Raw genomic sequence first — 25,957 nt, forward strand, 5'->3', positions numbered from 1 at the left:
GTGTCAGGAAGTCTTTGCTAAAAGTATTTGTGTGGATTGTAGCCATATATGGAAGTGACAGTAAATAGTTTGGACAAGAAGAGGAAGAAGTTTATGAAATGTGGTGCTACAGAAGAATGCTGAAGATTAGATGGGTAGATCATGTACCTAATGAGGAGGTACTGAATAAAATTGGAGAGAGGAAGAATAAGTGGCACAACTTGACTAGAAGAAGGGATCGTTTGGTAGGTCACGTTCTGAGGCATGAGGGGATCATCAATTTATTATTGGAGGGAAGCGTGAAGGGTAAAAATCGTAGAGGGAGACCAAGAGATGAATACACTAAACAGATTCAGAAGGTTGCAGTAGTTACTCGGAGATAAAGAGGCTTGCACAGGATAAAGTAGCATGGAGAGCTGCATCAAACCAGTCTTTGGACTGAAGACCACAACAACAAACAACAGTTTGAGAATCGTCTTAATAGCGGCATTAAAAAAAAACCTTCATCTCCTATTTCAACCCTTTAGGGATGGAATATCGAAAAATCGCTTCCTTAACGATGCCTACAGCATAAGACCTACACCTTCTCCAAATTTCAAGTTTCCGTCCGTAGTGGTTTGAGCTGGGCGATGATGTGTCAGTAAGTCAGTGCATTGTTTTTTATGCATAGAGACTAAGGCCTACGGTCCCTTGGCGGTGTCAAAATTCTAGCTTCTAAACCAGTGCAATCAAAAGATACGGCCATTTATGTCACAAATTTCGATAATTGCGAAGTCAGTCATCAAAACCTATAGGGTACTTGCCGTTGACCTAGATGCATGAAATTTGATTAGAAGCAAGGTTTCACAGCGAAAGTTAAGTAAAAAATTCGGGAACTGTTAATTTGTCATTATAGCACACAAAATAATATGTTTTCGGCACTGTTGTCGTCAGCCTGTCTTTCTGTCCGTCTGTGAAGACCCCTTTTCTCAGGAACGAGTGGAGGTATCAACTTGAAGCTTATGTCAGGTACTAAAGTGTAAATCCCCTTGGTAGTGTAACAACGTTAAGCTTGTAAGGCACTCTAGGTAAAAGGCACGTCAATTGTTTTGATGCTCACAAACTCATTAACAAAATCTATAAATGCAACGTGTGCACACACTGGTCAGTCAAAACATTATGACCACGTTGGATGCCACCTGGTGACGTTTCGGGCCCGTGACGCCGTAACAGACGCATGTAATAGGAGCAGACACGTACGAGGGATCATCGCACCGACCAGTCGCTGAGATGTGCAGCCGCGAGAAGGACGTACCTGCGCCTGCTAGCGACGCGAAGGGTGTGGCAGATCGCCGTCCGGCCGCGCTTGCGCGGTCGGCGGCCCCATCTGGCCCCCCACTTATGACGACCACTGCTATGGCTATGGATTTGACGGACACTACTCCGGAAACGTTGAAGACTGCGCTGTCTGCTCCGCTGCCAGATTCTGAAGATGAGAGCTCTACCGCCCCTCAGCCACGCGGACGCAGCGGGAAACAGAAGAGGAGGGCAACAGCTGTGACGGCCGCTGCTCGCAGCTCGCCGATTGAGAAGAGAGCCAAGCAAGATTTCGCCCCTGATGCCGACGGTTTTGTCCCGGCCCGGCGAACTGCAAGACGCATGCTGTCGTCGACGACGCCTCCAACTGCCGTCGCCAACTCATTCGACGCGCTCGATGACGCACCGGAACCGACGCCGCGCGTTCCTGCGCCGAAGAAAGACTCCCATCTTCCGCCGGTGGTCCTCCAGTTTCGGCCGCCCTATGGGGAACTGCAGAAGTTGTTGCGCAGCTGGACAACGGCCGTGTACACAGTGAAGCCTGCAGGGCGTGACCTGTACAGGGTCACACTCCGCACTGCCGATGACTATCGCCGGGTCACTCAGGAGGCGTCTGAGCGTGGTCTCCCTTTCTATACCCACGCTTCCGCACCCGACAAGGTCCTGAAGATTGTCTTCCGCGACCTCCCGTTCAACATGGAAGCCGATCACCTGCATCGTGAACTCGCTGACCTGGGCTTCTACATCCGGACCGTCGTGAAGATGAAGTCGCCAAAATCACGTGAAGATATGCCGCTCTTCCTGGTCGTCTGCTCTGACACCGTGGAGAACCGCAAACTCTATCAATTGACGCGGGTCGCCGACGTTCCGGTTCAGACCGAGGATCTTCGCTCCCGGAGAGGCCCTGTGCAGTGCTTTCGCTGCCAGGGGATCAATCACGTCGCGCGCCACTGCTCTATGCCGGACAGATGCGTTAAATGCGCCGGCGCTCATGCAGGAAGTGCGTGCCCCCGTCCGCCCACCGAGAAGCCTACATGTGCACTCTGCGGCGGTGCTCACGTGGCCAGTTATCGTGGGTGTGAGGTGTGGAAGCGTGCCATCGCTCGACAACGTGGCCAAACACCAGCGCCACATCAGAAGAAGCCGGCAACGAGACGACCAGGCGTCTCCTTCGCGGCGGCAACGTCTGGGACGCCCTCCGCCGCCCCGGCTGCGTCGGTTGCTCCCGCTCCCGCCGCATCCGAGGCCGTGCCGACACCTGAGGCTCCTACACCTCCACCACAGCTGCCAGTGGCGGCACCGGGTACTGCCTTTCCCGGGACGTCAGCCGGACCGCGCCCCGCCAACCGCCGGAGCGGGGGTCATCGCCCTGTGGGTACCCAGCGCTTGGCACCGTCCGTCGAGCAGCCCCAGGTGGGCTCTCACAGCGAAGCAGCCACGCCTCCCCCCTCCAGCGCCGGGGCCGCGCCAGCTGCCTCCACCGCCGACCTGGCCAACCTCGTCGCGCAGCTCACAGCCCTGGTGACCAGTGCTACGAAGTTGATTGAAGTCCTGTCGCAGCAACTCACCGCTGCAGTGCCGATGGCCTCTCCGGCCCCGACCGCTGTCAACACTCACCAGCCACACCATGGGCAGCGTTAGAGGGCCCACGGTCGTCGCGTGGAACGCCAACGGCATCCGCACTCAAGCTGGCGAACTACGCCAATTTCTCCGAGATGAAGCCGTCCACGTCTGCCTTATCAATGAAACACACCTGAAGCCTGGGGTCGACGTCAGGGCGGCGAACTACTCCAGCTATCGCACCGATCGATTGACGGCGGGTGGAGGGACAGCCGTCTACGTCCGCACTGGCATTCGTCACCATGTGATACAACTTCCACCACTGGCAACGCTGGAGGCCACTGGTGTCGTCGTTCACACCTCGGCGGGCGCCATCACGTTCGTCGCGGCCTATCGGCCGCCGTCTCGTCCCCTGGACCCTGCTGACATCGGTGCTCTGCTCTCCATTAGGGGGCCGGTGTTCGTCGCCGGGGACTTCAACAGTAAACATGTCTCCTGGAACTCCAGGATCACCAATGCCGCTGGCCGCTGCCTGCTCCGGGTAGCGGAACGTCACCATGCGCTTGTGGTGGGGCCGTACGACCCGACGATCTTCCCTGCCCGTGGCCTCCCAGATATAATTGACATCGCGGTCGTCAAGGGCATCCCTCTTCAGATCACCGCCACGACGAGGACGGCGCTGTCTTCGGATCATGTCCCTGTGGTTTTTGATATCGACCTAGATGCCCTTCAGCAGCCCAGGCGAGGTATCTCACTTGCTGGCATCGACTGGGACAGGTTTCAAGAAGCCGTGACGCACTCACTCGCCGCCGCGCCGCCCCCTGCGGAAGCTGGAGCGGACGAAGCACTTCTGCACTTCGCGGCATCGACGATCGACGCTGCCGCTATAGCGACGCCGCCCCGACCTCGCCCTCCGCCTGACTACTCCCGCCAGCTGCCGCCGGACATCCTTGCGGCCATCACTGCGAAGAACCGGGTCTACCGGGAGTGGCAGCGGACGAGACATGCCAACACGAAGCGCCTTCTCAACAGGATGCGTCGGGACATCAGGGCCGCCATCGACAACCATCGCAACCGCGACTGGAACAACAAGGTCGCCACTCTTTGTCTTGAAGACGGCTCAGCCTGGCAGACGGCGAAGCGTTTCCTACGCCGCACGCAACGCATCCCTCCGCTGCTGGTTCATGGTCAGGCTGTCTGCGAACCATCTGCGAAGGCTGATGCCCTCGCAGACGTCTTCGAGGCCGCGTTTACGCCTATCGAAGACCCAGCTGACGCTGTCCACGACGCCCTGGTTGCTGACCGGCTCCCACGCTACCTGGAGGCACGCGACGACGACGACGTCATTGAGGAGACAACGGCGGAGGAGGTGTCTTCCATCCTGCGTGCCCTGAACCCCAGGAAAGCTGCGGGCCCAGACGAAGTTTCTAACGCCCTACTTCAGAAGTTGCCGCCCGTGGCTGCCACTCATCTTGCCGACGTTTTTAATGTCATCCTCCGGTCCTGCAGTTTTCCTCAGTCCTGGAAGCATGCAGAAATCGTGGCGATTCCGAAGATGGGGAAGGATCTGCGGCATCCCGTGAACCACAGACCTATTAGTTTACTGCCGGCCGTCTCCAAGGTCTTTGAAAGGGTGTACATCAGGCGGCTGCAGCGCCACGTCGACGAGGAAGGCCTCCTGCCCGAAGAGCAGTTCGGATTTCGCAGGGGCCACTCGGCCGTTCATCAACTCCTTCGGCTGGTGGAAGATGCGTTCGTCACCCTCGTGCAGCGCGAGTTCTTCGGCGCGGTGTTCTTGGACGTGTCGCGCGCTTTCGACAGTGTGTGGCACCGCGGACTCTTGTTCAAACTGTTTGAACTTGGGGTCCCGACGTCGCACGTACGTCTCATCGCTTCCTATCTTGCCGATCGGACCTTCCATGTGCGGGCCGCGCAGGGCTTGTCCTCCGTCCGCCGCATCAACGCCGGTGTGCCACAGGGCTCGGTCTTGGGGCCACTCCTGTACTCGCTGTACACGTCTGATGCGCCGAAGATCGACCGTGTGCGGCTCGCCCTGTACGCGGATGACACGGCTCTCTATACCAGGAGCCTCAATGCCGCCGTCATGCGCCGCCGTCTGCAGCTCGCCGTTGACACCCTGGCAGCCTGGGCAGTCAAGTGGCGTCTCCAATTCAACGGTGTCAAGACCCAGTTCCTGATCGTCACCAGGCGCCTTGTTCCTGCAGGTTTTCAGCCGCTCACCGTCGGTGGAAGCCCTGTCCCGTGGCGCCCAACGGCGCATTACCTCGGCGTCACCATCGACCGCCGACTCACGTGGGTTCCGCATATCCGCGAAGTGAAGGCCAAAGTGCGGAACCGGCTCCGCACCCTGTACCCGTTGCTGAACCCCGACTCCCAACTACCACCGCGGCTGGGCATCACCCTGTACAAGGCGCTGCTCCGTCCTGTACTCCAATACGCCGCGGTCGTCTGGGGGAACGCCGCCGACACGAACCTGAAGAAGCTGGAGACACTGCAGAACCGCATCCTTCGGCTCGCCTTACACCTGCCTTACGATTTTCCCACCGCTCATCTTCACGACGTCGCGGAAGTACCTCTGCTCCGTGACCTCTTCCAGACGACCGCCCGCACCTTTTACGACCGTGCTGGCCGGTCGCACAACGCCGAAATCCGGACGCTGGGCCGCAAACTGCCGCGCAGCGTCACCACCCGCTGGCCACACCTGCTCGCTATATAGCTAGCTCTGCAGACCTGTGCTGAGGAGACACCCAAGAAGACAACCCACATATGAAGACGCAACATCAGCATGCATGGGAGGCAAAGCATTAACTGCTGCGAACTCCATCATACATCGGAGGCAAAGTTATCTCCGTGCAGATCCACGCGACGAGGGATCATCCTAGCGAAGATATGGGCTGCAAATAGGGAAATCCATTGAGATAAGCGTCTTTGACAAAGGACAGATTATTATTACGCAGAGCCTGTGAAAGAGTGCCTCGTAAACGGAGAAGTTGTTCGAATGTTCAAGTGCTACTGCCATGAGCGTCTACGGTAAGAGGCAGAAGGACAATGAAACTACTGCTAGGCGCTAAATGATTGGACTTCCACGAGTCTTCATAGAACGTGGGGTTCGGAGGTTTTCTGCTCTGTAAAGTAGGATAGATGGTGAGCTGTGGTGTTCCTGCCGAAATAGCAAAATTCTTGTGTAGTACAAGTGTACGTTCATCGTACATCGTTGAACATGGAGCTCCGCAGCAGACCACCCTTGTGTGTTCACATGTTGACCCAACGACATCGTAAATTGCGATTCCAGTGGGCAGGGGACCATCGGGATTCGACCGACGATCAATGGAAACGTGTCGGCTCTTCGGATGAATCTCATTTTCTCTACACTAGGTCGATGTCGTATCCACAAACTCCGTCATCGAGATGAACGGTGGCTCGAAACTTGCAGCGTGCCACGGATTCAGGCTGGTGTGAGCAGCATAATGCTGTGGGGTACATTATCCCGGGTTGGCATGGGGCCTGTAGCAGTAATCGAAGACAAGCTGACAGCTACAAACCACCTGCATCTCTTCCAGCTTGATGTCTTCCCCTACGGCGATGTCATGTTTCATCAGTATCATTGTCCTTTCCTGGGGGCAGAATGATGCTACAGTGATTTGAGCAGTATTATAGTGAACTCATGTTGACGTCTCGGCGATCAAATTCGCCTGATGCAAATCCTATCTAACTTATCTGGTTCGCTACCAGGCGCCGTCACCACGTAAGCAAATCAGCGACCCGTTATTTACTCGAATTACATGACCTGTGTGTAGACACCTAAAACTACACACCTCCACAAACATGCCAACAAACTGTCGGATTCCTGATACGCAAAATCAGTGATGTATTTCGTTCCAAAGACTGAGAAACAAGTTATTAAGCAGGTGGCCATGATGTTCTGTTTCATCAGAGTATACGTTGGGCCTAGTGGTCTAGCAGCAAGAAACTACGCGTATCGGAACCGAGAGGTCCGTGGATCGAATCTCGGTTGGACCACGAACTTTTCAGCATTCAATCTAGCGTAGCCTTCACCTCTCGATGGTGAGAGAGTCACCAGAAACAACGCATAGGTCAGATTCTCCGTTATACTTTAGGTCCCCCTATCCCCAGTTGGATAACTGGGATAGGTTAGGGACACGCAAGTCGCAAAGTGCGTCCAATAGAAAGACTTTAGCCAGGCCATTGAGCTACCGAAGTTATTACAATCAGCATCTTAATATCATGGAGGCTGAAGACTTCCAGCATAAGAAGTCACCCTCATTCTACAAAGGGCGGAGGAGCGGACAGAGGTTCACGGCACTATCTTGTCCTTGAGGTGGGAAACTGCCCATAAAGGCGGAAGAATCAGCAATGATCAACGGAATGAGGATGCAGAAGGCAATGGAAACCACTGCAATGAGTATCCACAGGACATGTGGCTTGTAATTGAAGAAGAGTCATGATGATCTCTCCATTGGCAAAAGATTCCGGAACAGTTCCCACTCTGATCTCAGGGAGGGGACTGCCACGGGGGAGATTACTATGAGAAAAAGATTGAATAATCAACGGAAGGATAACGTTCCACGAGTCGGGAATGTCAGAAGTTTGAACGTGGTATGGAAACTAGAGATACAAAGGCTCAATCTAGATATAGTAGGGGTCAGTGAAGTGAAGTGGAAAGTAGACAAGCATTGCCTGTCAGATGAGTGTAGGGTAACATCAACAGCGGCAGAAAATGGTATAACAGGAGTAGGATTCGTTATGAATAGCAAGGTAGGGCAGAGAGTGTGTTTCTGTGAACAGTTCAGTTACAGGGTCTTTCTTATCAGAATCGACAGGAAACCAACACCGACAACGATAGTTCAGGTATGCATGCCGACGTCGCAAGCTGAAGATGAAGAGATAGACAAAGTGTATATGAAAGGATAATACAGTATGTAAAGGGGGATGAAAATCTAATAGTCATGGGGAATTGGAATGCAGTTGTAGGGGAAGGAGTAGGAGAAAAGGTTAGAGGAGAATATTGGCTTGGGACAAGGAATAAGAGAGGAGAAAGACTAATTGAGTTCTGTAGCAAGTTTCAGCTGGTAATAGCGAATACCCTGTTCAAAAGTCACAAGAGGAGGAGGTATACTTGGAAATGGCCGAGTGAAAGGAGAAGATTTCAGTGGGATTACACATGGTCAGACAATCAGATACTGGATTGTAAGGCGTACCTAGGAGCAGACTCAGATCGCAATATAGTATTGATGAAGAGTAGACTGAATTTTAAGACATTAGTCAGGAAGAATTAATACGCAAAGAAATGGGATACGAAAGTACTAAGGAATGACGAGATACGGTTGAAGTTCTCAAAGGCTATACATACAGCAATAAGGAATAGCTCAGTAGGCAGTACAGTTGAAGAGGAATGGACATCTCTAAAAAGGGCCATCACAGAAGTTGAGAAGGAAAACACAGGTACAAAGAAGGTAACTGCGAAAGAACGATGGGTAACAGAAGAAATACTTCAGTTGATTGACGAAAGGAGGAAGTACAAAAACGTTCAGGGGAACTTACGAATACAGAAACACAAGTCGCTGAGGAATGAAATAAATAGGAAGTGCAGGGAAGCTAAGATGAAATGGCTGCAGGAAAAATGTGAAGACTTCGAAAAAGAAATGACTGTCGGAAGGACACACTCAGCATACATGAAAGTCAAAACAACCTTCGTTGACATTGAAAGCAAGGGTAGTAACATTAAGAGTGCAACGGGAATTCAACTGTTCATTGCAGAGGAGAGAGCGGATAGGTGGAAAGAATACATTGAAAGTCTCTATGAGGGGGAAGATTTGCCTGATGTGATAGAAGAAGGAACATGAGTCGATTTAGAAGAGATAGGGGATCCAGTATTAGAATCAGAATTTAAAAGAGCTTTGGAGGACTTACGGTGAAATAAGGCAGAAGAAATAGATAACATTTCATCAGAATTTCTAAAATCAGTGGGGGAAGTGCCAACAACGGCGTGTAGAATGTATGAGTCTGGCGACATACCATCTGACTTTCGGAAAAGCATCATCTACACAATTCCGAACACGGCAAGAGTTGACAAGTGCGAGAATTACGGCACAATCAGCTTAACAGCTCATGCATCCAAGTTACTTACAAGAATGATATAGAGAAGAATGGAAAAGAAAATTGAGGATGCGCTAGATGACGATCAGTTTGGCTTTAGGAATAGTAAAGGCGCGAGGGAGGCAATTCTGACATCGCGGTTAATAGTGGAAGCAAAACTAAAGAAAAATCAAGACACGTTCATAGGATTTGTCGACCTGGAAAAAGAGTTGGACAATGTAAAGTGGTGCAAGATGTTCGAAATTCTGAAAAAAGTAGGGGTAAGCTATAGGGAGAGACGGGTCATATACCATATGCACAGCAGCCAAGAGGGAATAATAAGAGTGCACGACCAATAACGAAGTGCTCGTATAAAAAAGGGTGTAAGACAAGGATGTAGCCTTTCGCCGATACTGTTCAATCTGTACATTGAGGAAGCAATGATGGAAATAAAAGAAAGGCTCATGAGGGGAATTGAAATTCAAGGTGAATGGATATCAATGACACTATTCGCTGATGACATTGCTATCCTGAGTGAAAGTGAAGAAGAATTACATGATCTGCTGGACGGAACGAACAGTCTAATGAGTACACAGTATGGTTTGAGAGTAAATCGGAGAAAGACGAAGGTAATGAGAAGTAGTAGAAATGAGAACAGCGAGAAACTTAACATCAGGATTGATGGTCACGAAGTAGATGAAGTTAAGGAATTCTACTACCTTGGCACTAAAATAACCAATGGCGGCAGGAGTAAAGAGGACATCAAAATCAGACTAGCAATGGCAAAAGAGGCATTCCTGGCCAAGAGAAGTCTACTAACATCAAATTTCGGCCTTAATTTGAGGAAGAAATATCTGAGAATGTACGTTTGGAGTACAGCATGGACTGTGGGAAAACCAGAACAGAAGAGAATCGAAGCATTTGAGATGTGGTACTACAGACGAATGTTGAAAATTAGGTGGGCTGATAAGGTAAGGAATAAGGACGTTCTACACAGAATCGGAGAGGAAAGGAATATGTGGAAAACACTGATAATGAGAAGGGACGGGATGATAGGACATCTGTTAAGACATTAAGGAATGACTTCCATAGTACTAGAGGAAGCTGTAGAGGGCAAAAACTGTAGAGGAAGACAGAGATTGGAATACATCCAGCAAATAATTGAGGACATAGGTTGCAAGTGCTACTGTGAGATGAAGAGTAACCTCTCCACAGGAGAGGAATTCGTGGCGGGCTGCATCAAACCAGTCAGAAGACTGATGACAGAAAAAAATTTTTAAAAATAAAAATAATTCATAACTGAAGTTGTACGGATCCCTCAGGTCGTGAGTCCTACTCGCACTTGTCCGATTTTTATTTTGTCTATTTTGTCTTTCCTGGAGTTGCCCCCCCCCCCTCCCTTTCCACCCATAGTTTGGATCCTGTGTATGTGTTTCATAGTAAACAGGAAAGTTGGCTTACCCCTGAATTACCCCATGAACGTCTAGGAACGAACTGAACTGGAGTAATTCAATATACTTTATCTGGAGTGGTGTCTCAAATATGTTACGTGACAAATAACTCAAGAGCTGACACACGCATCTCCGTTGCTACGCACCATCTTAGCAGTAACGGCAGAGGTAAGGTAGGCTTAAAAGACAATTTGAAACAATCACTTGTGTCAGCAACTTTTGTATTCTTCCGCGACGCCATCTTCAGGTTTTTGAGCGGTTTAAATGACTCCTTTTTTTGGAATAAATGATGACTAACTGAAACCCTTAGCTGCCGACAGGTGTTGTTGATATACCCCGAAGTGGACAGCTGAAAATGTGTTCCCCGACCGGGACTCGAACCCGGCATCTTCTGCTTACATGGCAGACGCTCTATCCATCTGACCCACCGAGGACACAGATGAATAGCGCGACTGCAGGGATTTATCCCTTGCACGCTTCCTGTGAGACTCACATTCCCAACTGCCCACAATTCTATGTATGTAATGTACCTTATAGACATTTGCCAATCACTCACTACTCGCGCACGCTTTGGCGATTCCCGAAAGAGTTTGGACAAACTGTGCGCATTCGCACAGTTCAAGGTCAATGTCTGGGTAGCCTTTAACTATATATATGAAGACAGTAACTGTTCTCGAAAAAACAGAATACTGTTGATGACCGAGCAGCTTTTCCCTGGAATAAATGATGACGAACTGAAACCCTTAGCTGCCGACAGGTGTTGTTGATATACCCCGAAGTGGACAGCTGAAAATGGGTTCCCCGACCGGGACTCGAACCCAGGATCTCCTGCTTACATGGCAGACGCTCTATCCATCTGAGCCACCGAGGACACAGATGAATAGCGCAACTGCAGGGGCTTATCCCTTGCACGCTTCCTGTGAGACTCACATTCCCAACTGCCCACAATTCTGTATATGTAATGTACCTTATAGAAATTTGCCAATCACTCACTACTCGCGCACGCTTTGGCGATTCCCGAAAGAGTTTGGACAAACTGTGCGCATTCGCACAGATCAAGGTCAATGGCTGGGTAGCCTTTAACTATATATATGAAGACAGTAACTGTTCTCGAAAGAACAGAATACTGTTGATGACCGTGCAGCTTGTCCCTGGAATAAATGATGACGAACTGAAACCCTTAGCTGCCGACAGGTGTTGTTGATATACCCCGAAGTGGACAGCTGAAAATGGGTTCCCCGACCGGGACTCGAACCCAGGATCTCCTGCTTACATGGCAGACGCTCTATCCATCTGAGCCACCGAGGACACAGATGAATAGCGCAACTGCAGGGGCTTATCCCTTGCACGCTTCCTGTGAGACTCACATTCCCAACTGCCCACAATTCTGTATATGTAATGTACCTTATAGAAATTTGCCACTCACTCACTACTCGCGCACGCTTTGGCGATTCCCGAAAGAGTTTGGACAAACTGTGCGCATTCGCACAGATCAAGGTCAATGGCTGGGTAGCCTTTAACTATATATATGAAGACAGTAACTGTTCTCGAAAGAACAGAATACTGTTGATGACCGTGCAGCTTTTCCCTGGAATAAATGATGACGAACTGAAACCCTTAGCTGCCGACAGGTGTTGTTGATATACCCCGAAGTGGACAGCTGAAAATGTGTTCCCCGACCGGGACTCGAACCCGGCATCTTCTGCTTACATGGCAGACGCTCTATCCATCTGAGCCACCGAGGACACAGATGAATAGCGCGACTGCAGGGGCTTATCCCTTGCACGCTTCCTGTGAGACTCACATTCCCAACTGCCCACATCGAGGTATATCAACAATACCTGTCGGCAGCTAAGGGTTTCAGTTAGTCATCATTTATTCCAGGAAGAAGCTGCACGGTCATCAACAGTATTCTGCTCTTTCGAGAACAGTTACTGTCCTCATATATATAGTTAAAGGTTACCCAGCCATTGACCTTCGTCTGTGCCAAGGCGCACAGGTTGTTCAGACTCTTACGGGAATCGCCAAAGAGCGCGCGAGTAATGAGTGAATGGGCCAATGTCTATTAGGTACATTACATATATAGAATTATGGGCAGTTCGGAATGTGAGTCTCACAGGAAGCGTGCAAGGGATAAGTCCCTGCAGTCGCGCCATTCATCCGTGTCCTCGGTGGCTCAGATGGATAGAGCGTCTGCCATGTATGCAGGAGATCCAAGGTTCGAGTCCAGGTCGGGGCACAAATTTTCAGCTGTCCACATCGAGGTATATCAACAACACCTGTCGGCAGCTAAGGGTTTCAGTTATTCATAATTTATTCCAGGGAAAAGCTGCACGGTCATCAACAGTATTCTGTTCTTTCGAGAAATTGATTCAAACATGTCATATCCCATAAACTATACATTTATTAGAAAATGGATGTACGTATATAAACTTGTGTACAAAATTAAAGCAACAAACTGAAATTTTCCTGTATTGGGATTATTTTGTTACAGAACATTATAAACAGGTGATAGTAAAGTAGGAACAATGCGAAGAATACAGAGAGAAAACAATTTCAACATGCATAACTTTAGACAAAAGTATTCTTCATTTTTTCCAACTAAACGGATTTGCGCACACATTCCGATAACTAGATAATGTGCGCTGTATGGGGTATGACCACCTCTGAGGACGACGGGGCGTGCTGTGAATGATGACATAAATCTCATGTTGAGGAAGTAACGCCCATTCTTCAAGCAGAGCTGCTCGCAATTCTTGGATAGTGGTTGGTGGATGCTGTCGTGATGCAACTCGTCTCCCTAGAGCATCCCAAACATGCTCTATGGTATTCAAATCTGGAGAGCGAGGAGGTCACCCGTGCATGCAATATCTTCCGTTTCCAAGAAAACCTTAGCCGCCCGTACTCTATGATGTCGAGCATTATCGTTCTCCAATAAGAAATTTGGGCCCACAGCACCTCGCAACAACAATAAATGATGTCCGAAGACCTGGTCACGATACCTGGCAGCAGTTAAGCATTGCCGATTCACCCATACAATTCCATGAAGAGGCATCCGAGTGGTCAACATCATCAATACTCACATCATTAGGGATCCCTCTCGATACTGCCCTCTTTCCACAATGTTTGGGTCCTGAAATCGTGTTCCACGTTCCCTCCAGCTTCGGATCCGTCAAGAATCACTCTCCAAACCGAATCAGGACTCATCCGTGAAAAGAACATTGATCCACTTTTTGACTGTTCAGGTGGCATATTGCCGACTCCTCTCTGGACGGTCCCTTCTGTAAAGACTTGTTAGAGGTAGACATACAGTAGGTCTCCAACAATAAAGGCCACTCTGCCGAAGCTTTCTGTACACCGATTGCTTCGATACAATACGTGCGAGTTCAGATGCCAATTGCCGAGCAATACTAAGGCGGTACTGTCGTACCCTTACAGCAAATAACGGTCGTCTCTTTCTGACGTCACACGTGTTCTGCCCCACCCTGGTCTTTGGGATACAGTTTCGAACTCTATAAACTGTCGCCACATCCGAAAAACAACAGAAACATTCACATTAAGCCATCGGGTCACACCAGTTTGCGACTGCCCTGCTTCCATTCTCCCTATGGCCCTCCACCACAAAGAATCTGGTAGGCAGCTTCTCTATGACATACTGCACCGGTTGTAACTGTGTACAGAGTGATTGTGGATGTGGGACTACCCAGCAAACACTAACCCATGTGATAGGTGCCCTGACATTATCGCTGGCGTGGTTGTACGTCGACTGGAATGCCATCTTCCGTACAGAACAGGATCGCAGTTTGTATGATGAAAGGAAATGTCGTGTGGCTAGGACCTCCCGTCGGGTAGACCGTTCTCCTGGTGCAAGTCTTTCGATTTGACGCCACTTTGGCGACTTGCGCGTCGATGGGGATGAAATGAAATGATCAGGACAACTCAACACCCAGTCCTTGAGCGGAGAAAATCTCCGACCCAGCCGGGAATCGAACCCGGGCCCTTAGGATTGACATTCTGTCACGCTGACCACTCATCTACCGGGGGCGGACGTTTGTATGATTATATCGTTAGTTAGACACAAGACAGGGAAATTGCGATTTATTGCTTTAATTTTGGATACCAGAGTTTGTATGAATGTATAGTCCACATCTACTCCTAAAACACTGGACCTATTTCCACCAAACCTCATACACTTGTCATTTAATATCTTGGACGAATCCCTGGGGAAATGGGGTGGGGGTGGGGGTGGAGGGCTACAACCAGCCTGTCTGAGGGTGAGGGTGAAAAAGTACCGTAGCTCCCGACACGCAAATAGCCAGACTACATTCGTCCATTATTTGAGAATGAGAGCACTTAGTGGCTTGCAACAAACTTAACACCACATTTCAAACCTACAGACTTTTTCTCGCTGACAACCCCCACAAAGGATGAAAGGAAACAAGTTTATCGCTTACTACATTTTCGCTTTTCATGCAGTAAACCTGCCGCATCAGACATTCTGTTTTAATTAATCACTTCTTTAACACTAACTGTATTCGTGAGCCCTTTTGCAGACAGCATTCGTGAATACCATTGAATGCACCAGCAAAATTATATAGTTGTACAACATATAGTTGAGGTACGACGTCTAACACTGATAAGCGTGAAAAGTTGCCGCATCATTCACAAGGTTTTAATTTATTACTTTTTTACTACTTACTCTAATCGCAAAACATTTCGCTAATGGTATCCACATATACCATTGGATTCACCTGCAAAATTATATCGTTGTACGACAGAAAATTCACGAAGTATGACGCCATCAATATTGAGCTGCTCTAAAACGAAGCTGCAGTGTGACACTCGATACAAATAAGAGTGAATCACGTTAAATACGTGTGAATTACATGTGACGTGCGTACGCAGGCAAAGACACGTTTAAAAAGCTTCTCCTAAATTTCTGGGTCTATTTCAAGAAAATTATTTACCATCCAGAAAGAAGTACTGTGGGGGTTGAGAACGACCAACTTCCTATTAGGATGCAGGTGACAACTCCGAGGATGAAATAGGGTGCAAGTGATGGACAGACAGAGAGGGGAAGGAAAGGATAATGAGACAGAGGGAGGGGAAATGACAGATATGAAAGAGGAGATGGCCATTAAAATTGCTACAACAAGAAGAAATGCAGACGATAAACGGGTATTCATTGGACGAATATATTATACTAGAACTGACATGTGCTTACATTTTCACGCAATTTGGGTGCATAGATCCTGAGAAATCAGTACCCAGAACAACAACCTCTGGCCGTAATAACGGCCTTGATACGCCTGGACATTGAGTCAAACAGAGCTTGGATGGCGTGTACAAGTACAGCTGCCCATGTAGCTTCAATACGATACCACAGTTCATCAAGAGTAGTGACTGGCGTATTGTGACGAGCCAGTTGCTCGGCCACCGTTGACCAGCCGTTTTCAATTGGTGAGAGATCTGGAGTATGTGCTGGCAGGGCAGCAGTCGAACATTTTCTGTATCAAGAACGGCCTGTACAGTACCTGAAACATGCGGTCGTGCATTATCCTGCTGAAATGGTTTCGCAGGGATCGAATGAAGGGTAGAGCGACGGGTCGTAACACATCTGAAATCTAACGTCCACTGTTCAAAGTGCCGTTAATGCGAACAAGAGGTTACCGAGACGTGTAACCAATGGCACCCCATACCATCACGCCGCGTCATACGCCAGTATGGCGTTGACGAATACACGCTTCCAATGTGCGTTCACCGCGATGTCACTAAACACGGATGCGACCATCATGACGCTGTAAACAGAACCTGGATTCATCCGAAAAAAATGACGTTTTACTATTCGTGCAACCAGGTTCATCGTTGAGTACACCATGGCAGGCGCTCCTGTCTGTGATGCAGCGTCAAGGGTAACCGCAGTCATGGTCTCCGAGCTGATAGTCCATGCTGCTGCAAACGTCGTCGAACTGTTCGTGCAGATGGTTGTTGTCTTGCAAACGTCCCCATCTTTTGACTCAGGGATCGAGACGCGGCTGCACGATCCGTTACAGCCATGCGGATAAGATGCCTGTCATCTCGACTGCTAGTGATACGAGGCCGTTGGGATCCAGCACGGCATTCCGTATTACGCTTCTGAACCCACCGATTCCATATTCTGCTAACAGTCATTGGATCTTGACCAACGCGAGCAGCAATGTCGCAATACGATAAACCGCAATCGCGATAGGCTATAATGCGACCTTTATCAAAGTCGGAAACGTGATGGTACGCATTTCTCCTCCTTACACGAGGCATCACAACAACGTTTCACTAGACAACGCCGGTCAACTGCTGTTTCTGTATGAGAAAACAGCTGGAAACATTCCTCATGTCAGCACGTTATAGGTGTCGCCACCGGCGCCAACCTAGTGTGAATGCTCTGAAAAGCTAATAATTTGCATATCACAGCATCTTCTTCCTGTCGGTTAAATTTCGCGTCTGTAGCGCGTCATCTTCGTGCCAGTAGTGTAGGAACATAAGTGTAGGAGATAGGCGGTGTGAAGAGGGAGGAGTAGATAAACATTGGGAATGGGGAGGAGGACATAGTCTGGTAGAGCGGAATGAGGATAGATACACAACGGGGAAGACGAGATGAACGAAGAGAGAGGGGAGAAGGATATGTGACTTAAAGATGCGGATGAGGAGATAGACAGAAGGGGGAGTAGTCGAGGAATGAAGGGGGAGGAGCAGATGGAGAAATAGGGGGCAGGAGATGATGGACAAAGAATGGGACAAGAAGAGATGGAAGAGAATGTGAGGAGGTGGGCAGAGGTGATGGAGGAAACTGATGGAGGGGAACGGAGGAGTTGGACATGGAGAAGGGGAGAAACGTTGATGGTCAGAGGAAGGGGATGAGATGCACAGAGGGAGGAGAGAAGAGGAGGGGGAACAGGAGATATTGGGGAGGAAGAAATGGACAGAGAGAAGGGGAAGAAGAGATAATCAGAAAGGGGTGTGAGGAAGAGGTGGACAAAGGAGGGAACAGGGGATGGATTTAGAGGGGACAGAAGAAAGATGGACTGTGGGGAAAGGAGCAGTCGGGCAGAGGAGGAGAAGCAGATGGGCAGAGGGAATGGAAGAAGGAGATGGACAGAGATAGTGGCAAGAACAGATGGACAGGGAATTGGAGGTGGAGGTGGACAGAGGTGATGTTGATGGACAGAAAGGGGAGTGGAGGAGGAGATGCGCAGAGAGAGGGAAAAGCAGGAGATGGACATAGAAGACTGCCAGAAATAAATGCCCCAACAACTCTGGGTCTAAGATGGTATTTTAATATTTGAGACATATTTGGCTGTATAAGTTTACATTTTACATGCAGTTGTCTGCTTCACCTTTTATTTCGAAGACACTCCAGCAACAAGTATGCTGCAGGTTATGTGCAAACACACATTTATATCACTGAATATCTTGCATAAATACAAAACGAAAACTGATGGAGATAACATTTAATTCATATTTTATATCATAAATTGTCGCAGTTTCCAAATTACATTCGAACATGTACGAAACAAGGTTACATTCATTTTACTGCTATTTCATTTGGTCGAAGAAATGGTCAATTATCACTCCACTGCAGTAGTAGTCAGAGGAATATACCACTGTATTTCGCAAAATAAAAAAATACATACTTGATACCTCCATCTTCATCAGTTTATTAAGTTCATATTAAGTAAATAGACAATATTAATTATCAGTTTATTTTTAACGCTGTTATTTCCATTCCGTATTGATTTATAATTATCGCGTAAATCGTTTGCCGTCTACTTCGTCCAAAGGCCGGAGAACGTAACAGTGCAGCTTATTTCAGTCCTAATCTCGGGACGAATAACTTGTTTACGGCTGTAAATTATATCACTGCTCAACTGTTTATTCCTTACTGTCAAGCGAATGAAAATATTAATTAATGGAACACTGGGAGGTTCATTAATCATTTTTATGGGTATCCAATTTTATAGATATAAGTTATAGCTTTCATTGACGGAGGGATTTGTTCCGCGTAAAATATCAACTTCGGTGCATGCTTCCCCGTCGACGAGATTAGAGACAGTTCTGGTCACGCACTAAGCCATCTAAGTAATTTACTAGCCACACGCTGCAGCAAATGCCAACAGCAAAGCGCCAAATTTTCAGTTGCGAGACAGATCAGTTGGAATAAAATCCATTTTACAAATAACTACTGTGTTGTCAAAGGAAAAGAAAGATTATCATTTCACACGTATCAATGCTTCGTCGTTTTCACATACGGTTAACAATGCAGAATTTAGTCTGGACACTTTTTAATCCGTTCGTAGGCAGATGGCTAAATGGTATTCATATTCAATCTGAGATATTGAGACACTATATCAACAGCACGAATATCCAGTAGTCCGATATCAAGACCAGATGATATTCACTAAATAATTTTCACAAATTCAATTTTATCTACGCCCAATATATATACCCTGTATTTCGTTCGTTGTTTAGTTAGACTGCACGGGTAATATGATGTTTTCGATGTTATGTAGAAGGATTTTTGTTTCTTTTTTGTGATTTACCTAAATCAAGCGAGTGAATGTGGGATGATTCCTTAGAATAGACATTCCTCTTCTGGTTCCTATCCTCGTTTTGTAAATCTCCGGCTATACCCGGTCCGTTTTTGCTGAATTATGGATAATGGCGAGTATAGCGCTCGTTTCTGCGCTGGGGTGAACCACATGACGGCACACCAGCTTGAAACTGGAGATCGCGCGTAAAACGTTAGTCTTCATATCGTGTACACCATTCTGCGTTGTTTTCATGTGCAGGTAACTGTGTGTTGTTTGTCGCAACTTTGTTTAAGAATCGTTTCCGAATTCGCCTAAGTGAGACATAAATATCCTCAAGAGCATAATAATCGTTAAAAACTCGTGTTGTTTCGATCCTGTTCTAACTCATCTCCACCTGACATAAGCATTATCCAACCTGAAGCAATGTGCAATATACGGGGTGCATAAAAAAGAATCCGATTTAAAAAAGAAGAGAGACATAACTATTATGTTATTTCAGATATGTGCGTGAACAACGTTCGTTGGAAAGTACAAACTGTCGAGTTTTACATGGTTCTCGCTAGGTAACAGCAGCGTGTGCCCACTTCAGTTGTAGTAAATATGGTGTCGGGACAACAGAGAGAGTTTTGTGTTCTACGCCTTGCGCAGTGCGGGTCAGTAACAACTGTTCAGCGTGACTTTCGGGCCAGGTATGGTGTGGATCCTCTTACAGCACAGAGCATTAGACGATGGCATGAACAATTCCGAAAAACAGGTTGTTTGTGTAAAGGCAAATCGTCGGGCCGTCTCCGAGAGACTGGGTTGGGTTGTTTTGGGGGACGAGACCAGACAGCGAGGTCATCGGTCTCATCGGATCAGGGAAGGACGGGGTGGGAAGTCGGCCGTGCCCTTTCAAAAGAACCATCCCGGCATTTGCCTGGAGCAATTTAGGGAAATCACGGAAAACCTAAATCAGGATGGCTGGACACGGGATTGAACCGTCGTCCTCCCGAATGCGAGTCCAAGAGTCTGACACAGACGTTGAACGCATCCGCCATAGTTTCACAAGGAGTTCGCAGAAATACGCTCGGCGTGCAGCTCGACAGCTCAATATGTCCGCGATGTCCGTCTGACGTGTGTTGAGCCGACCTTTACACATGAAACCATACAAAATTCAGCTACTGCAAGCCCTTCGTGAAGGTGACAAACAACAACGTGTGGAGTTCTGTAAGGGAGGATGACAATTTTCTTCAACGATTACATTTAGTGACGAGGCAACATTCCATTTAAATGGAAAGGTGAACCGCTATAATGTGAGAATATGGGGTGTGGAAAAACCACATGAAGTTTTACAACATGAGACAGGTTCTCCAAAATTTAATGTGTTTTGTGCAGTTCCACAGGAAAAGGTGTACGGTCCATTTTTCTTTGTCGAGAGCACTATTACAGAAAGCACGTGTCTCATACTTGAGAACTTTCTTTTCCTACAGTGGGGACTGATTCGAAAGACTTCATATACCAACAGGACGACGTACCGCTACACTGGAATCTGGAAGTGCGGGAATTTTTAAATAAAAGGGTTACTGAACGGTGGATAGATGGCACTGGCCCAAATGATTCAGTCTTACATTGCAGGCCTTCAAGGTCTCTGGACCTGACTGTATGTGATTATTTCTTGTGGGGGTTTATAAAAGACTATGTTTATGTGCCGCCGTTACCAACAGCAATGAATGAACTGAGACATCGCATAACAGCAGCCATGGAAAGTGTAACTCAAGACGTACTTGCTGCAGTGTGGCAACAATTTTAATACAGCATTGACATATTCCGTGCTTCTCAAGGGGGGCATATTGAACACCTATGAAAAGGTATGAAAAAAAGCTTTTTGAGTTTCTCGTTCATGAATAAATAAAATTCGTTTTATATGTTTATTATTTTCAGACATATAGACGTGCTGAGTCGGATGATTCTTTTTGATATACCCTGTATATCACTGAAATTACTACGGACTGCTTACACGGCTAGCCGTTAAAACTGCAACGAGGGAAACCATAGCAAATAACGAAATTTTATTTGTTTTACCTATGCGGTATATCAGGCCAAATACGTAATTAAATTTTTAGATGACTTTGTGGTACATGTGAGTGGTGACATGTCAGTCTCCCGGTATTTCATGGCAAGAAATTCTCAGTGGGTGTCTACAGCACGAGCAGAACGTGTCAAGGTAGGTTAAAATCATCATATCTCCTTGCATTACCCTGTTGAAACATAACGTCGAGGCGACATGGAAGACAGTGAACAGCCACCATTCTTAACTAGTCAGAAATGTACCACGATCTATGAACATTACCAACTGTTCGAACCAAAAGATGATCACGCAGTGTACCCATTGGCACCCCATATCATTACCGCAGATGCTGAGGATATATGACGACAGTAAAAGCAACCTTACAACATTAGTTCCCCCTGTGCCTTCCACGCATGCATACCTCCAGCATGATAATGCGCACAGAACTAGGGCTGATCTGAAATGAAGACACGGCGCCACTCCTGTGTCAGGAGCTGCTGTAGGCTGCACCAGTGTCGTGTATTGCTGCGTACAAGCACGATTCCTCATGCAGGCTATATGACGTAGCTGTACACTCTTGCACAGCCGGACGGACACTCGGGCGCTAGCCACTTGGGGCCGCAGAGATCCCGAATAGCGGGAAGTACACCCTCCTGATTCCTTGATTTCATACTCGCACGATTGCCGCATGATCTCAGTCTTCCGAGTGGTTTGATGCGGTACTGTGCCAACCTCTTCATCTCAGAGTAGCGGTTGCAACCTGAATTATTTGCTGCATGTACAGTCTCTGTCTTCCTCTACAATTTCTTACCCTCTACGGCTCCCTCTGGGACCTTGGAAATTGTTCCATGATGTCTTAACAGATGTCCCATCATCCTGTCCCTTCTTCTTCTCCGTGCTTTCCAAGTATTCCTTTCCTCTCCGTTTCTACGCAGGACCACCTCAGTACTTGCCATGTCAGTCCACCTAATTTTCCACATTCGTCTGTAGCACCACATCTCAGACACTTCGATTCTCTTCTGTTCCGGTGTTCCCACGGTCCATGTTTCACTACAATCCTGTACTCCAAACGTACATTCTCAGAAATTTCTTCCTCAAATTAAGGCCTATGTTTGATACTAGTAGATTTCTCTTGGCCAGGAATGTCCTTTTTGCCAGGGCTAATCTGCTTTTGATGTCCTCCTTGCTCCGTCTGTCATTGCTTACTATCTACATCTACATTTATACTCCGCAAGCCACCCAACGGTGTGTGGCGGAGTGCACTTTACGTGCCACGGTCATTATCTCCCTTTCCTGTTCTAGTCGCGTATGGTTCGCGGGAAGAACGACTGCCGGAAAGCCTCCGTGCGCGCTCGAATCTCTCTAATTCTACATTCGTGATCTCCTCGGGAGGTAAAAGTAGGGGGAAGCAATATATTCGATACCTCATGCATAAACGCACCCTCTCGAAACATGGACAGCAAGCTACACCGCGATGCAGAGCGCCTGTCTTGCAGAGTCTGACACTTGAGTTTGCTAAACATCTCCGTAACGCTGTCACGCTTACCAAATAACCCTGTGACGAAACGCGCCGCTCTTCTTTGGATCTTCTGTATCTCCTCTGTCAACCCGACCTGGTACGGATCCCACACTGATGAGCAATACTCAAGTACAGGTCGGACGACTGTTTTTTAAGCCGCCTCTTTTGTTGATGGACTACATTTTCTAAGGACTCTTCCAATGAATCTCAACCTGGCAGCCGCCTTACCAACAATTAATTTTATATGATCATTCCACTTCAAATTGTTTCGTACGCAAACTCCCAGATATTTTACAGAAGTAACTGTTACCAGTGTTTGTTCCGCTATCATATAATCATACAATAAAGGACCCTTCTTTCTATGTATTCGCAATACATTACATTTGTCTATGTTAAGGGTTAGTTGCCACTCCCTGCACCAAGTGCCCACCGCTGCAGACATTCCTGCATTTCGCTGCAATTTTCTAATGCTGCAACTTTTTTGTTACACAGTGTGCAGCATGATTTTGTCGACAAAATACTCGTCACAGATGAAGCGTGTATCACTCGCGACGGAATAACTAATTTCCATAACATGCACACGTGGATTGTACACAATCCTCGCCACGTAGTGGCAACACATTTTCAGCGACGATATTCCGTAAATGTGTGGGCGGGTATGCTCGATAATTACATTATTGGGCGCTATGTTTTACCTGCACGTTTGACTGGTAACTACTACCGAACGTTTCTAGAGGAAACATTGTTACCAACGTTGTTAGAAGACATTCCGTTAGGCATACGTCATAAAATGTGGTTCCTCCACGATGGTGCTCCGCCGCACATTGGTCACAGAGTACGCAGATTTTTGGATAGTCGATTTCCAGGACGATGGATCGGGCGTTCGGGTCTACGTCGATGGCCAGCACGCAGCCCTGATTCACATCCACTGGATTTTTACTTTTGGGGCCATATGAAGGAACTTGTTTATGCTGAGCCAGTAAATAATGTGGGCGAATTAACGCAGAAGATTTTAGATGCTGCCAATACCATAAAGGCCATGTGCATGTGTGTGAACGAGTGCGACGAAATTGGGTTCGCCGTAATGAAACATGTGTAGAAGCGAATGGTGGTCATTTCGAACATTTATTGTAGTATTGGTGTAAGAGGAAACGAAGTAATGGGTTTTCTTTTCGTTACGGTGTTGTTGTACAGAAGGAAAATAATGTGAATTTAGTATTCGTTATGGCATTGCCGTAAAAAGGTGAAACAATTGATTGTAATTAATGCACAACTATCTACTTGGTGATTGATTGAATTTGTACTAATGGAAATACGTTGTGTTTGATATTAGCTTGTCATTACTACTACGACCTTCGTTATCGACTTGTGGAGAAACAGACTGGTTGTATTCATTTCACGTAAAGCGAATTACACATTCTTGACAACCCAAAAACCGTTTACATTACTTTTTTCGGTACCACCTGATTATCACACCACGTCGTTGTACACGTCTAATGATTTCAATCCCCTGGTCGGCTCGTTGCCTTTCTCTGGCCGCCCCTTCATTGTAGGCAATAAGCTCGGTACGGTGTGTACTGTCGGTTGACTACGTAAACAGAAATGCGTATACTATCTATCCTACGAACATTAGGTTTTAATAATACAAAAATAAAGTACATGATACAAGAAAATGTCATTAGACTTATTGTCAAGCACACCGAGATGTACCATCTGTGTAATTTTGGCGCCTTATACCGTTTACACCCTGCATATTGTGAAAAGCAATGGTCCCATAACACTCCCCTGTGGCACGCCAGAGGTTACTTTAACGTCTGTAGACGTCTCTCCATTGAGAACAACATATTGTGTTCTGTTTGCTAAAAACTATTCAATCCAGCCACACAGCTGGTCATATTCCGTAGGCTCTTACTTTGTTTATCAGACGACAATGCGGAACTGTATCGAACGCATTTCGGAAGTCAAGGATAATGGCATCTACCTGGGAGCCTGTATCTAATATTTTCTGGGTCTCATGAACAAATAAAGCGAGTTGGGTCTCACACGATCGCTGTTTCCGGAATCCATGTTGATTCCTACAGAGTAGATTGTGGGTTTCCAGAAATAACATGATACGCGAGCAAAAAACATGTTCTAAAATTCTACAACAGATCGATGTCAGAGATATAGGTCTATACATCTACGTCTACATCTACATACATACTCCGCAATCCACCATACGCTGCGTGGCGGAAGGTACCTCGTACCACAAATAACATCTTCTCTCCCTGTTCCACTCCCACTCCCAAACAGAACGAGGGAAAAATGACTGCCTATATGCCTCTATGCGACCCCTAATGTCTCTTATATTATCTTTGTGGTCTTGTCGCGAAATATAAGTTGGCGGCAGTAAAACTGTACTGCAGTCAGCCTCAAATACTGGTTCTTTAAATTTCCTCAGTAGCGATTCACGAAAAGAACGCCTCCTTTTCTCTAGAGACTCCCACCCCAGTTCCTGAAGCATTTCCGTAACACTCGCGTGATGATCAAACCTACCAGTAACAAATCTAGCAGCCCGCCTCTGAATTGCTTCTATGTCCTCCCTCAGTCCGACCTGATAGGGGTCCCAAACGCTCGAGCAGTACTCAAGAATAGGTCGTATTAGTGTTTTATAAGCGGTCTCCTTTACAGATGAACCACATCTTCCCCAAATTCTACCAATCAACCGAAGACGACTATTTGCCTTTCCCACAACTGCTATTACATGCTTGTCCCACTTCATATCGCTCAGCAGTGTTACGCCCAAATATTTAATCGACGTGACTGTCTCAAGCGCTACACTACTAATGGAGTATTCAAACATTACGAAATTCTTTTTCCTATTCATCTGCATTAATTTACATTTATCTATATTTAGAGTTAGCTGCCATTCTTTACACCAGTCACAAATCCTGTCCAAGTCATCTTGTATCCTCCTACAGTCACTCAACGACGACACCTTCCCGTACACCACAGCATCATCAGCAAACAGCCGCACATTGCTATTCACCCTATCCAAAATATCATTTATGTAGATAGAAAACAACAGCGGACTTAACACACTTCCCTGGGGCACTCCAGATGACACCCTCACCTTCGATGAACACTCACCATCGAGGACAACGTACTGGGTTCTATTAGTAGTTTTGCGCATCTGCTCGACGACCCTTCTTGAAAACTGGAATTACCTGTGCTCTTTACCAATCATTTCGAACCTTCCGTTCCCCTAGAGACTTGCGGTACACGGCTGTTAGAAGGGGGGCAAGTTCTTTCGCGTACTCTGTGTAGAATCGAATTGGTATCCCGTCAGTTCCAGTGGACTTTCCTCTGTTGAATTATTTCAGTTGCTTTTCTATTCCTTGGACACTTATTTCGAAGTCAGTCATTTTTTCGTTCGTGCGAG

General features: G+C 47.4%; 1 protein-coding gene and 3 non-coding genes across 4 annotated transcripts in view; 1 reads left to right on the plus strand and 3 right to left on the minus strand.

Annotated features, from left to right (window-relative positions):
- Window positions 1–1,248: 1,248 nt before the first annotated feature.
- LOC126252536 (nascent polypeptide-associated complex subunit alpha, muscle-specific form-like) overlaps window positions 1,249–25,957 on the plus strand; it is a 100,181-nt gene continuing 75,472 nt past the window's right edge. Inside the window, exons 1-2 of the mRNA XM_049953430.1 lie at window positions 1,249–2,126; window positions 2,343–2,796. Coding sequence (XP_049809387.1) covers window positions 1,249–2,126; window positions 2,343–2,796 — 1,332 coding nt within the window. The remainder of the gene's footprint in view (window positions 2,127–2,342; window positions 2,797–25,957) is intronic.
- Trnat-ugu (transfer RNA threonine (anticodon UGU)) lies at window positions 11,201–11,274 on the minus strand. The gene has a single exon. It is a non-coding gene; the product is annotated as a tRNA-Thr (tRNA).
- Window positions 11,638–11,711, minus strand: Trnat-ugu (transfer RNA threonine (anticodon UGU)). Its single transcript has one exon. It is a non-coding gene; the product is annotated as a tRNA-Thr (tRNA).
- On the minus strand, window positions 12,075–12,148 carry Trnat-ugu (transfer RNA threonine (anticodon UGU)). Its single transcript has one exon. It is a non-coding gene; the product is annotated as a tRNA-Thr (tRNA).

This window comes from Schistocerca nitens, chromosome 4 (genome assembly GCF_023898315.1).
Source record: "Schistocerca nitens isolate TAMUIC-IGC-003100 chromosome 4, iqSchNite1.1, whole genome shotgun sequence".
In the NCBI taxonomy this organism is placed as follows: Eukaryota; Metazoa; Arthropoda; class Insecta; order Orthoptera; family Acrididae; genus Schistocerca; species Schistocerca nitens.